Source organism: Pteropus vampyrus, unplaced genomic scaffold, assembly GCF_000151845.1.
Source record: "Pteropus vampyrus isolate Shadow unplaced genomic scaffold, Pvam_2.0 Scaffold374, whole genome shotgun sequence".
Lineage (NCBI taxonomy): Eukaryota > Metazoa > Chordata > Mammalia > Chiroptera > Pteropodidae > Pteropus > Pteropus vampyrus.
This window is the reverse complement of record NW_011889155.1, coordinates 963,302-976,446: the sequence shown is the minus strand read 5'-3', so window position 1 is coordinate 976,446 and position 13,145 is coordinate 963,302. Positions and strand designations below refer to the sequence as shown.

The 13,145-nt window shown below is 40.8% G+C and overlaps 1 protein-coding gene across 1 annotated transcript in view; it reads left to right on the top strand.

Moving 5' to 3' along the window:
* Positions 1-13,145, top strand: part of UBR4 (ubiquitin protein ligase E3 component n-recognin 4) — a 128,464-nt gene that overhangs the window by 29,694 nt on the left and 85,625 nt on the right. Inside the window, exons 22-38 of the mRNA XM_011379756.2 lie at positions 21-149; positions 885-1,067; positions 1,217-1,339; positions 1,429-1,658; positions 3,003-3,124; positions 4,128-4,225; positions 5,384-5,541; positions 6,489-6,698; positions 7,556-7,657; positions 7,966-8,066; positions 8,314-8,512; positions 8,862-9,050; positions 9,474-9,537; positions 10,670-10,861; positions 11,416-11,486; positions 11,576-11,723; positions 12,159-12,386. Of these exons, the coding sequence (XP_011378058.1) occupies positions 21-149; positions 885-1,067; positions 1,217-1,339; positions 1,429-1,658; positions 3,003-3,124; positions 4,128-4,225; positions 5,384-5,541; positions 6,489-6,698; positions 7,556-7,657; positions 7,966-8,066; positions 8,314-8,512; positions 8,862-9,050; positions 9,474-9,537; positions 10,670-10,861; positions 11,416-11,486; positions 11,576-11,723; positions 12,159-12,386 (2,547 nt within the window). The remainder of the gene's footprint in view (positions 1-20; positions 150-884; positions 1,068-1,216; positions 1,340-1,428; positions 1,659-3,002; positions 3,125-4,127; positions 4,226-5,383; positions 5,542-6,488; positions 6,699-7,555; positions 7,658-7,965; positions 8,067-8,313; positions 8,513-8,861; positions 9,051-9,473; positions 9,538-10,669; positions 10,862-11,415; positions 11,487-11,575; positions 11,724-12,158; positions 12,387-13,145) is intronic.

Genomic DNA, 13,145 nt, shown 5'->3' with positions numbered 1-13,145 from the left:
GTTTTTCTGTCTTGTATTAGGCATGTGATGTTCTTTTCTCTAAGCTTGTCAAGTACGATGAGCTTTACAGTGCACTGACATCCCTGCTTGCAGCTGGATCCCAGCTTGATACAGTCAGGAGAAAGGAGAACAAGAATGTAACAGCTCTGGTAAGACCGCGGAAGCCTGGGCTCATTATGAAGTTTGGGATGTGTTCGATAATTGGGTAGCAGTTTTACCAGAAATTTCTTTCTGCGACCTAATGATTTTATTGAATATCTGCTTGCAAACCTGATGATACTTCAGTATTTCTGTGTAGTTAAGGTGGCTAAGGTTCACCTTAGAGATAATTTAATCACTTTTGCTTTTTTTTTTTTTTTTTTTTTTTGTTGGCATTAAGAGAAATGTGACCATGTGAGTTCAGTGGCCGCCTAAGGACCATATCTCCTGTGAATGTTGGTTCATGGGTGATGCTGAAAACCTCAGGCTTGAGCTTTTTCTGTGGTCCCACGAATGTGTTTCTGTATCTATAGAAGCCATTCAGGCCACAGAAAGGGCTCTCTAATTGTGGGCCTGCCAAGGAGAATGTGCTGCTTTTATTTAAATTACTTGGTAAATTATCGGGGAAGCCAGAGTTGTCTTAGAACAGCATTTTTGGCCTATGAAAGGAGCGGAAGATGGAGCACGTTATTTATGTATGTGTTTTACCATTTTCTGCTTTACTATTAGGTATGTTCTCTAGAAAGACCTGAGAGCAGACTTGAGAGCCAAATCTCAGTTGAAAATTGGGACTTCACACACTTCTGCTTTAAAAGTTGCTTTTGGAACAGTTCTTACTGCTAGGGAGATCTTGAGGCAATACCAAATGCTGCTGCCTCTGTGACGGCTCTTTTTGCTTCTTCCAGGAGGCCTGTGCCCTTCAATATTACTTCTTGATACTGTGGAGGATCCTAGGAATTTTGCCACCATCAAAGACGTACGTGAACCAGCTGGCCATGAACTCGCCAGAGATGAGTGAATGTGACATCCTACACACTCTGCGGTGGTCGTCTCGGCTCCGGATCAGCTCCTATGTCAACTGGATAAAGGTACCACAGTGTAATACAGAGCTTTCTGCTAAGTGGTATTAAATCCAGTGCCTCTGTGCTTCTGGGAACTTTTAAATGTGAAGATAATGAAAGCTTTAGTCTCTGTCTGTATTGATCTCCTGAACATGTTTTTCTTGCTGTCCAAATAGGATCACCTTATCAAACAGGGAATGAAGGCTGAACATGCTGGTTCTCTCCTAGAGTTGGCATCAACCAAGTGCAGCTCAGTGAAATATGATGTTGAAATTGTAGAGGAATACTTTGCTCGACAGGTGTGTTCGTTTTGGATCCATAATGACAGAATTTGGCTTCTGCCATAGCCTTTTGCCACAGCTAATTAATATCTTGGGTATTTTTAAAGATCTCGTCGTTCTGTAGCATCGACTGTACCACCATCTTGCAGCTCCATGAAATTCCTAGTCTGCAGTCCATATACACCCTTGATGCTGCTATCTCGAAGGTCCAGGTCTCTTTGGATGAGCATTTTTCTAAGATGGCTGCGGAGACCGATCCTCATAAGTCGTCTGAAATCACCAAGAACCTACTTCCAGCCACGCTGCAACTCATTGACACCTATGCATCATTCACTAGGTATGATGGGCTGCCTGCCCAGAGATGGCAGATAAAGGGAACTTTAGATCCTTGGGTGATTTCTTTTTTTAGGAGCCTGAAAATTCCTCAAATTGAACTTTGTATCTAAGTACTATTCACTTGGCAGATCACTAAGGACTTCAGAATTTTATATATTTTTGTTTATATTAGCTTAGGTTTATTTTTCTTTTTTTTCCCCCTTGATATAATGTTTTATTCTCTAATATGAAGGGGCGTCTGATGAGGGAGTTTTCAAATAGTTCAGGAAGAGTCAAGAGGAAGTTTAATTTTTATAAATTTTTAAATATTTCCTAGCATGTTACTTGTAGGATACAAAAATAGATAATATTATTTTTCCAAGCACTGGTATTTGTTATGCACTTAGATGAAGCTCTTTAAATGCTATTTAATGTCATGATATGTAGTTAGAGAAGAACTCTTAATGAGTTAGAGTATTTTGAAATCCAGCCCTTTCTATAATAAACATGGCAAATTGCATGCCATGCAGATTTGTTTGTTCTTAATATTTAAATAGTTTAGATTTTATTTTCAGTGTATAAAAATGAGCAGTTTATTCACAATTCAAATTTTTTCTTATATAGGAAGAACTTACAGAGCTGGGCCTGAATTCCCACATGTCAGTGACAGATTGGAGCTGAGGAGTTACTACCCCTTGTAGCTTTTCTGCTGAGCCCCTTTAAGCTCGATCACTTTATCTGGTCCCTGTAGGGTCTCACAGTTCTAGGGGGCTTTTATGCTGAAAGGGACTTGGATCATTGTAAAACGACATCTTTTAGTGTGAATGCCTTGCAGTAGAGAGAGGACTGTTGCTTGAGACAAGATTTTTGAACAAATCCGAGCAATAAACATGAGTAACACATATGAGTGCTTGCCCTGGATTCAGTGGTTTTCTAGGTACTGGGGGCACAGCAGTAGCAAACCTAAGTCACTGCCCTCTGAGAGCTTATCGGCTCTAATCGGGCCAATTGGGCTAATACTTTATAATGTGGGCTGTTAATAGATGTTCCTAGGCAAGTAAGTTCAGGAAGTGCTGGGTAAATAAACAGTTTTTTTTTTTTTTTTTTAAAAGAATGTAATGATTTCCAGAGCCTTTAACGTACACATTGCCAATCTTCTGGGGCCTGAGGGCGGGGTATTCGCTGTTACCCAAAGCATAGGTCCTGGAATTCTTATGAGAGTAGTGAGGGGCAAGAGCTGTCCACTATATTTAATAGGTTAGGAAACTGAGACACCAGTTTTTCAATTTGTCTAGAATTAGTTTCTCCTAACTATGATGGGTGTGGATTTCCTCAGCTTTCACATATCCCTCTATTTTTTCCTCAGAGCTTATTTGCTACAGAACTTTAATGAAGAGGGATCCACTGAAAAACCTTCCCAGGAGAAATTACATGGCTTTGCTGCTGTTCTGGCTATTGGCTCTAGTAGATGCAAGGCAAACACTTTGGGTAAGTGAAGGTGCTTTTGAATAATTGTTATTACTAGTACGTCCACTACTATTGCTTCTCTCCCTCGCTACCTGTCTACTGGCATTTGCCATTGATTGGAGCCTTCTGTGTGTCAAATATTGAGAGATTTATCTGTTTTGATCTTCGCAATAACTCTCTCTAGTAAATGTTGGCTTAGAGAAATTATTTGCCCTAAATCCTACATCTCACAAGTGGTGGAGCAGGGATCCAAACCAAGACCAGTTGGTTCAAAAGCATTAGATGCTTTTGTTGTGAGCCCAGATCTTTTTTCTTTTTTCTTTTCATTTATAGAGGTGAGGGAGACTAGCAGGCTACTGCTTTGTGTTTGGGAAGACCTTTTCCCCATGTTAGGAAGGATCGAGTAGAAATTTAGGATGGGAATCAAAAGGACTTGAACAGGACTGGAGTTAAGGGCAGTAGTTACCCTTTACACTTAGCCGTTTGTATTTTTCTGATTTTCAAGCCTTAAATACCACTTCAATGTTTTGCTATTCTCACTTTTAGAAATTAAATTACTCTACTTCCTTGAATGCTGTTCTTAATATGCATTAATGATTTTATCCTGGGTGGGTAGGTGTCTGTCCATGCCTGTCTGCTCTTAAGATTTATCTTAAGGAGAAAAGGGATCAAAGTAATACTTATTCCTAGAAAGTATAGCAGATGATTTATAGTGATTTTAGCCTGACTTATAATGACTTGCCCTCACTTTGTGTCTTGTTTTCAGTTTTCTTCTTTACTTGCAAGATTGGAAAGTGAATATGATGAGAAATGAAAACCTTACTATTGAGATTGTTAGCTATTAAGCAATTAGCCAGTTCTTGGACATAGTACTGCTATTGAAATATCCATCTAAGCTATCTTAGTAATTATTTTGACAGCCTGGGCTGTGGTTCTTCTTTCTGCATTTGGGCTTGTCTTTTAAAATACTGTGAGCTATTCTTTCTCTCTTATGATGATCCTTTGTCTTTTCTGTTGCTTCCAGGTCCAACACTGGTTCAGAATTTACCGTCATCAGTGCAGAGTGTGTGTGAATCCTGGAACAACATCAACACTAATGAGTTTCCTAACATTGGATCCTGGGTGAGTCTCTCTTTCCAGGAGTAGAAATGTGGGACACTACATTCTGTTCTTTAGGCTTAAAGTAGCTACCAAGAGATCTTCGAATCCTGCAATAGTATTTACTATGGCAAAATCAGTAATCAAAACTTTATATTTTCATATGGGACCCATATGGTCCTTTTGCTAAGAAGTCTGTTACCGTGTTACAGGATGACCAACCACTTTATTACTGTGAGCCTCAGTTTCTTCTGTTAAAGTGCCTAGCACATTATCTGGCACATGAATTTTCAGTAAATGTTAACTGTTTCTTTCTAGGTTATGTCAAGAACATGCTCCTCTTATAATATTATGGGGTAGCTTTTAGGTTCTCTTGGCTTTTAGAAGACTGTTGAGTCTTCTGTCAGTTTACTTGATCTTTGTCTCTGCTCTACTCAGATTACCTTTATGAACAGGTTATTCTGTTATAGTTCTTTGAAAAAGCCAAGTATTATAATCTTGTTATTCCTGCTTTGTAATTGTGACCTCGGTTTACATCGCCTGGAGCTATAGTATAATATAGGATAATTAAGATATTTGTAATGGAGACCTAGATGCATAGCAAAATCCAGATCCTTCTCAGTTATTAGAGATGATAGTTTTCATGTTGAACATACAGTTGACCCTTGAACAACATGGGTTTGAAATACGGAGGTCCACTTATACATGGATATTTTTCAATTGACCTGTTCCCTTCAGTGGACCTGCACAGTGCAAATCTACGTTGTTTGAGGGTCACCTCTGGGGTTGGGAATCCATGTGTGCAGAGGGCCGATGGTAGTTACATGCAGATTTTTGACTATATGGGAGGTTGGTGCCCCTAATCCCCAAGTTGTTCAAGAGTCACCTGTAGTATATTCTAATTTGGAAAGTGGTATTGGGTATCTTAACTTCGTGCTAACTAAATATTAACTTTAACCTTTAAAGTTTTAACTTCCTACTAACTAAAATTTATTAACTGCTTCCACCACTCCAGCCCACCTTCCTGGGATGAACAGTAGTGTCTACTGAGCAGAGCCATTGTGTATAGACCTCATCAGGGACTTAGTTTGTGTCGGCTTGGTTTCTTTTTCCTCCCATGTGAGAATTTTATCCTGGGTGGGTAGATGCCTGTCCATACCTGTCTGCTTTGCATCCTTTCAGCGCAATGCCTTTGCCAATGACACCATCCCTTCGGAGAGTTACATCAGTGCTGTGCAGGCTGCTCACCTGGGGACTCTTTGTGGCCAAAGTCTGCCCCTGGCCGCTTCCCTGAAGCACACCCTCCTCTCACTGGTCAGACTGACTGGGGATCTTATTGTGTGAGTACCTGCTCCATAGCCCAGAGTGCTCTCTGTACCTGTATGCTTTCCTAGCTAAAGAAAGACAGTTTTTCATTTTGGTTTTTTTTTTTTTTAAGTTTATTTTATTTCAAATATACAGTACATGGGTTAGATATATATATATAGTTTATAAAATGATTCTCCAATTGCTTTTTCTCTTCTCTGATTCTCCATCTAGCCATTACATTAATGCTAATTGCATTCAAGGCAGGGTTTTTTAAATAGCTGTGTAATAATGCTTTTCATGCATTTTTCTATTACAAAGAGAGCCTGTTGCTTTAGAGTATGAGCAATTACCTAGAATGATTTTTAACTTAGGTCTAAAGGGCAGCAGAGTACCTCTTCCCCTTTCTGTTAAGTATTTTTCAGAAAAGTTATGATGGCTTTAAAGCGCATTGTGATTTGGAGGTGCTTTGGGTTTAAATTTTAATGTTACAGTGATGTATTTGAAATCATATTTCTCTCGATTCATTGTGGGAGTTAGACACTGCCATCTGGGGACTAGGGCAGGCCACGGAGGGACTATTTTGTCTTCCTGTACATAGGTCATGGGTAAAGTCCTATATCACATTGCCTTAAAAGTGATCCAGATTCCTGGCGTTTGTTTCTTCTAGAAAAGTTATGTGGGATGAGTTACTGGCTTGGGTTTTAGTTAATTTTCTTTACCAAATATTTTAAAATAACATTTTATTTATTTAACATTTTAATATGTGGATTTTTCATATGGAAATGAATTTTGCTTCTGATATAGTAGTGAAAAAGAAGAATGTGAGATTGTATGATTACATCTAAAAAGCAATTATCAAAAGAAAAAAAAGACTGGAATAAAAGTTCTTTCTCTCAATAATGATCGAATTGCCATATCACCCCCTTGCAGCTGTTTGGAAGATATATTCACTAACTTAGTTCCATTTTTTTTGCTGCAGTTGGTCCGATGAGATGAACCCACCACAGGTAATTCGGACCCTGCTCCCACTTCTTTTGGAGTCGAGCACTGAGAGCGTCGCTGAGATCAGTAGCAACTCCCTGGAGCGCATCCTGGGCCCGGCAGAGTCTGATGAGTTCTTGGCTCGTGTTTATGAAAAGCTGATCACTGGTTGTTACAACATTCTGGCCAATCATGCGGATCCCAATAGGTGAGCCTGATTGAGAACAGTCAGGTTCTTGTGACCTGCTGCTGCCACCAATGAAGTGGACCAACACTGGCTTCTTTATGTCATTAATTAAGAGCTGCTTCTTGTGCTTTTGAACAGAAAGTTCTGTACTCGTGTGCATTTTATGTTCTTGTGGACATGGATGAAAGGTTATTCAGAATTCTCTTTAATGGTTAATTCTTAGGAATAAGCATTAAGAAATGGAAGACTTAAATGTTCAGATTTGGAAACTTTAAATAATTCAACAGATGTTTATCTAGCACTATACTAGATGTGGTGAAGTGTACAAAGAAACTTGATAGCATTTCTAATATTTTTGTGACCTTGCTTCTGAGATGGGTAGTCTGTGGAATTAGGAGGTCTTGTAACATTGTTTGATTTTGACAGTTTAGGCCTTGTTGTTGTAGGTGTGCCCTAAAGAACAGTTGAGTAAGTTGCAGTTTTACCCCACTGAGAATCGATAAATAAAGGGTCTAAGTATTGGGATTTCTGATCTTTTTGTTGTTGAGGAGACCAGGTTTTCATTATGGGCTCCTTTTTTCCCCTTCCTTCCCTCGTCCCTCCCTCCCTGCTACCCGTCCTTTCTTCCTTCCTTTTTAGCAATGAAGCTTTGGACTTTTAGCCATTGACTACATTGGTTATCTCAGATTTTAGGAATTTTGTTTGTACAGTTTAATTTATGAAAATTTATTGAGCTACCTATGCTAAGCTTCGACAAGACAAAATTGCATATTACCTTCAAGGTTTAGTCATAAACTTTGGATTTTAAAAAATCAGTATTGGGAGGACTTTGAAATAGACCTTATTTTTGGTAGTTAATTTTTCTTTTTGATCCTCAGTGGGCTGGATGAATCCATCTTGGAGGAATGTCTCCAGTATTTGGAAAAGCAACTGGAAAGTAGCCAGGCTCGTAAAGCCATGGAGGAATTTTTCTCTGACAGGTGAGCTGTATTTTGATTTATTCAGTGAATATTTTTTGAATGCCTGCTGAAAGCAAGGAGCTATATATGTTGATTTAAGTGTTCATTCTCAGGGAATACTTTAGGCCTGCTTAGATTTACAAACAGTACCTTGGGGAGGACTTAGGTTAATTGCTGACTCCTTGAGGTTGTTGATGAGTTGATTGCATGAACACCTTGTGTTGTTGACTCACAAATGACCAGTTCCCCTAGCAGAGATGAGATTGTGAAGAAATAGAAATGGATGGCTTAATGTGATTCTTTCAATTTTTTTCCCTCCTGCCTCCCAGTGGAGAACTTGTGCAGATCATGATGGCAACAGCCAATGAGAACCTCTCTGCTAAATTCTGTAACCGAGTTTTGAAATTCTTCACCAAACTCTTCCAGCTGAGTGAGTGACAGCTTTTAGTAATCTTCTTATGGGAACTTTGATGTCCGGCTAATACTGTGCATATCTTCTGCCCAAGTGTAACTATAGCATGAAAATGCTAACAAGTGGAGAGAATCCCTCAGAGAAAGTTTGGAAAGAAGTTGAAAGCTTGCTTGAACCCTTTGCCCTTTCCTTGCTCACAATTTGCACTTTCCTTCTTTTCCCTCTGCCCTCCTTCACTGACGTTGGCCTCTTGGTCTGTCCCTAGCTGAGAAGAACCCTAATCCGAGCCTTCTGCATCTCTGTGGCTCTCTGGCACAGCTGGCTTGTGTGGAGCCTGTGCGTCTCCAAGCCTGGCTCACCCGCATGACTACATCGCCCCCCAAAGATTCTGATCAGCTGGATATGATTCAGGAGAACCGGCAGCTGTTGCAGTTATTGACTACATATATCGTTCGGGAAAACAGGTAGAACTGCATTTATGTCATGTGTCCCCAACAACTCCAAAAATATGTTGAGAGCATTTGCCAGCTGTCTTTCCTTTAAGCATCAGTTGTTAGCATTTTCAGTGATTCCATAGCTCCCTTCACTAGGCTCAAGGAATCTAGTAGAGCTCCTTGATTTTTCCCGTAGAAAAATGGCAATGACTTGACTTGTCACTTGTAGCATAGGTGAACGTTTTGTGCTCTAGTAGCCCAAGTCCAGTGTATTTAATGTTTAAATTAAAACGTCTTTTAATTACTTTTAAAAACTTAGAGGTACATAAAGTCAGATTCCTGTTGATTACTCACCAATTTGCTATTTCTTTTTTACCAGCCAAGTCGGGGAAGGTGTGTGTGCTGTGCTTTTGGGTACCCTGATCCCCATGGCAACAGAGATGCTAGCCAACGGTGACGGAACTGGTTTCCCTGAACTCATGGTTGTAATGGCCACCCTGGCCAGTGCAGGTCAAGGTGCTGGCCATCTTCAGCTTCATAATGCTGCTGTGGACTGGCTGAGTAGATGGTAAGATGAAATTGGAGGAACCATCCATAGCATAGGTTGCAGCATTGCTCTTAGATAAAAGGGAATGAGTAATTGCAGGTTATTTTCTTTGTAGCTCAGAGTGAGTATGAAAGAAACTTAGAATCTCTCTCTGCCTTTTTATTGAGGGCTGAGAGAGTAGACAATAATTCTGTTCACTTTAAACTTAATCTTCATTATTAGTAGGGTTTCCTGTTTATTATTCCTAGAAGTCTTGGGAAAAGTGAACCAAGTGTCAGTGATAAGGCCAGAGCACCCCAAACCTCTCATTCCCTATGTAGTTTTCTAAGAATGTCTTTGCTTCACAGTGTCCACAAATAGATGCAAGATTCATGAAGGTGCTTCTTTTCTTTGGTTCCTTAGATGATTTTGTGTCTCCCCCCCTCTTTTTTTCCTTTGGGACAGCAAGAAATACCTATCACAGAAGAATGTGGTTGAAAAACTGAATGCCAATGTAATGCATGGAAAGGTAAGAAAAGTGAGGCGTGACTACAGTGAGGGAGTGATGATTCTGTTTGTGGTCAGATGGAAGGCTCTCCTTTCCATTGGCTTCTGTCTCTGGCTGCTGTACGTTTTCAAAGACCTGACAGTGTGTCTTTGCTAACTGCATGCCCTCAGGCGTCTTTTGGGTGGCAAGAGGTGATAGGAAGAAAACATTTTGGCAAACAAACATCCACCAGAATCCTTCTTAAAACATTGTGAATTCCTGCTATTTTTAGATACCAATATGCTATGGAAAACTGCCCTCTGCTCTTGCATTGGAACTGTGCTCTCTTGAGTAGGTATTATATGGGGTTACAGACTACCTCTTCAGCACCAGTTTGGATACTAGAATTGTTTACCTTGCCTGAAGATTCAGGTCACTGTGCTGAGAAAAGGGATTCGAATCTGACAGAAATCTTGCATTGAGGCACAGCCCCTTCCTCCACCCCACCCCCACCCAACTCATATACCTGACAGAGATGGCTAAACAGATAACTCCTCTTTGAGACCCGCCACAGCACGGATTCATTTCTTTCTCTTTTGCTAATCTGTATCCTTTCAACTCTGAGCCGTCAGAATGCATAGTGAGGAACCAAGACATCTGCGGCTTTAATGCCAGACTGTTGGGCATGAACTACCTGCAGTGGTTTGCTGGCAAGTTTTTCACTTATCTCTGAAGCTATTCCTCGTCTACTGCATTAATTCAAACCCAGTAATTTAAATGTCTTTCACTAATGGTTAAAAAAAATGCTAATGATAGGAAAAATGCTAATGAGTGCTTATTCATGCTTTTAATCTAGACGCTTCTTGAATGATTTTTGTTTCCATTTTTACTCTATTTTCCTGGTTTTGATTTTATAATATAAAGAGTTACCTTTGTGCTTAAAAATAAATGAATATACAGTAATTCAGTACAATTTATTGACCGGCCTTATGTGGTCATAGTGCTGAGAGCTGGAGAAATAATTAGAACATGTTTTTGTGCTTTGTTTCATTTTTGCTTTTATACCATTCCTTTGAAATTGAGCTTTATTGGGAAAAGCTTGAGAAAACAAGTTTACATATTAATGAAATACAAAGAACCGAGGTTTCAGTGGAATGGTGGTCTTCTTTTTTAGCATGTGGTAGTCCTGGAGTGCACATGCCATATTATGTCTTACTTGGCTGATGTCACCAATGCCCTGAGCCAGAGTAACGGTCAAGGTCCAAGTCACCTCTCAGTGGATGGGGAAGAGCGGGCCATTGAGGTGGACTCAGACTGGGTGGAGGAGCTGGCAGTGGAAGAGGAAGACTCCCAGGCTGAGGATTCGGTAAGTACCAAGTAACCGCCAGGGTAGCCCCACAGGGTAACTGCTGACTGCGCTTGCACAGCTTTTGCTAACAAGCCCTTGTTAGCAAGGGCTTCTAGCCCCTTTGAGCTTCAGAGCTCTTCCCAGTCCTTACTGCTTTCTCTCAGCTTACCCGATTAATGCCGGAATGATCCTCCAGGCCTACGGAGCAAGCCTAAGGGACCTAATCTCTTGGAGGAAAGGACTATTTAATAAGCATATGCCTTCTTCCATCCAGAGCCAGTTATTCCACAATTTCTTAATTTTTGCATCCAAAATGGAGTTTCAGGGATGAATTTTTTATGGGAATGGCATGAGCTCCTTTGTGGAGAAAGCATAAGCTTTCTCTTTTTCTTAACCACAAAGCTTTAAGGTCTCACCTGAAATTGCAGCACATTCATAGCCTGCAAGCCATTTCCAATTAACATAGGTTTCTCTTGGTCATTTATGAGTTGACTGTTTACGTAGAGTGTGTTTTTGTGGGTGTCTGTGTGGAGGGATATGTTTCTAATTAAAAAAATTTATTATCTTTGAAGGATGAAGATTCTCTTTGCAATAAACTCTGTACTTTCACCATCACTCAGAAAGAATTCATGAACCAGCATTGGTAAGAATAGCTCTTTCTTTTAGGTAAGAGTTTGCTAGGCCTTGCTTGTTGGGACTTGGGGCTCATTTGCTGGTTTTTGTTCTTCGTAGGTACCACTGTCATACCTGCAAAATGGTCGATGGGGTGGGTGTGTGCACAGTGTGCGCCAAGGTGTGCCACAAAGATCATGAGATTTCTTATGCCAAATATGGGTCCTTCTTCTGTGACTGTGGAGCCAAGGAGGATGGCAGCTGTTTGGTGAGAGAGTGAAACATTTGCTGGGCTATAAAGGGTGACTTGTCTGTGATGAGAGAATGCTTAAGCCAAACTGGGAAATTGCCATATTATAATGACCTGGGGCTAGGAGTAAGTTCTGGTTCTATCACTGATCGTGGCTTAAGCACTTCACTTAGAATGTCAGCGCTTGTTAGGACTTGCAGGGTCCTTGGAGATCTTGCAGTTTTTTCTGAGACCCCCTACAATTTCAGATGTTATAATCAAGACCTCCTGCTGTGAGTGGGTAAGTATTAGATGTTAGGTAAATACCATGGAGATTAGAATTCAGACTTTTGTGTGCCATTTAAATGGCTAGCCAATTTCTCTTTCGAGTCAGATTTTCTTCCAAGATCTTAGGCAGTATTTCACCTGTGCTTGTGGCAAGAGCTTAGGGCCTCTGATGTTTTCTGTTCCTAGGCACTGGTGAAGCGAACACCTAGCAGTGGCATGAGCTCCACCATGAAGGAGTCAGCATTTCAGAGTGAACCCAGGGTTTCGGAGAGTCTGGTGCGGCATACCAGCACGTCCCCAGCTGACAAAGCCAAAGTCACCATCAGCGATGGAAAGGGTGCTGACGAGGAGAAGCCCAAGAAGAGCAGCCTGTGCCGCACAGTGGAGGGCTGCCGAGAGGAGCTGCAGAACCAGGTGGGCTTTAATGGCGCCCAGCACCGTGGGCAGAGGGCGGAGCCTGGTAAGGTGGTTCATGAGCAAACAATGCTCAAGGCTGTCCTCACAGCTCCACTGGTGGGACTTGGAGTTATTTCTCCTTTCTCTAAGTTTACTCATTTCCACAGTGTGAACATAAAATAGCATGTGTTGTCAGTTATTCCTCATAGGGAAGGATGTATGATTGGTGTATTGTGGGAATTTGTGGGAGGGTACATTTTAGTTGTGTAATCCTCTAGAACACCCTTTGTTGCCCAGGGTTCCTAATCTGAAGTATAGAAAATGATTTGAGTGATTATTTTCTCAATTTTTCCAAGGATGGCACATAACTAAAAACCATTTTAGCTTCACAGGAGAGAAGATGCTAATTTTGCATGATGGTTGTGTTTGAGCATTAGGGTAATCTCTGTGGGACTCCTGCTTTAGAAAGATTGCTCTAGAGTTAGTAGCATAGTAACATATTGGCTGGAATTAAATGCAGGATTATGGAGAGAATGAGATGATTCTCCATGATGGATTCTGAAGGCAAGATTATTATGAATAGGACCCGTTATTTTCCTGTCTCTTTTTTTTTTTTCACTTATTTATTTGGATTTTTCTCAGGCCAATTTCTCCTTCGCTCCTCTCGTGTTAGACATGCTCAATTTCCTCATGGATGCCATTCAGACCAACTTTCAGCAGGCTTCTGCTGTGGGGAGCAGCAGCCGGGCTCAGCAAGCCCTCCGCGAGCTGCATACG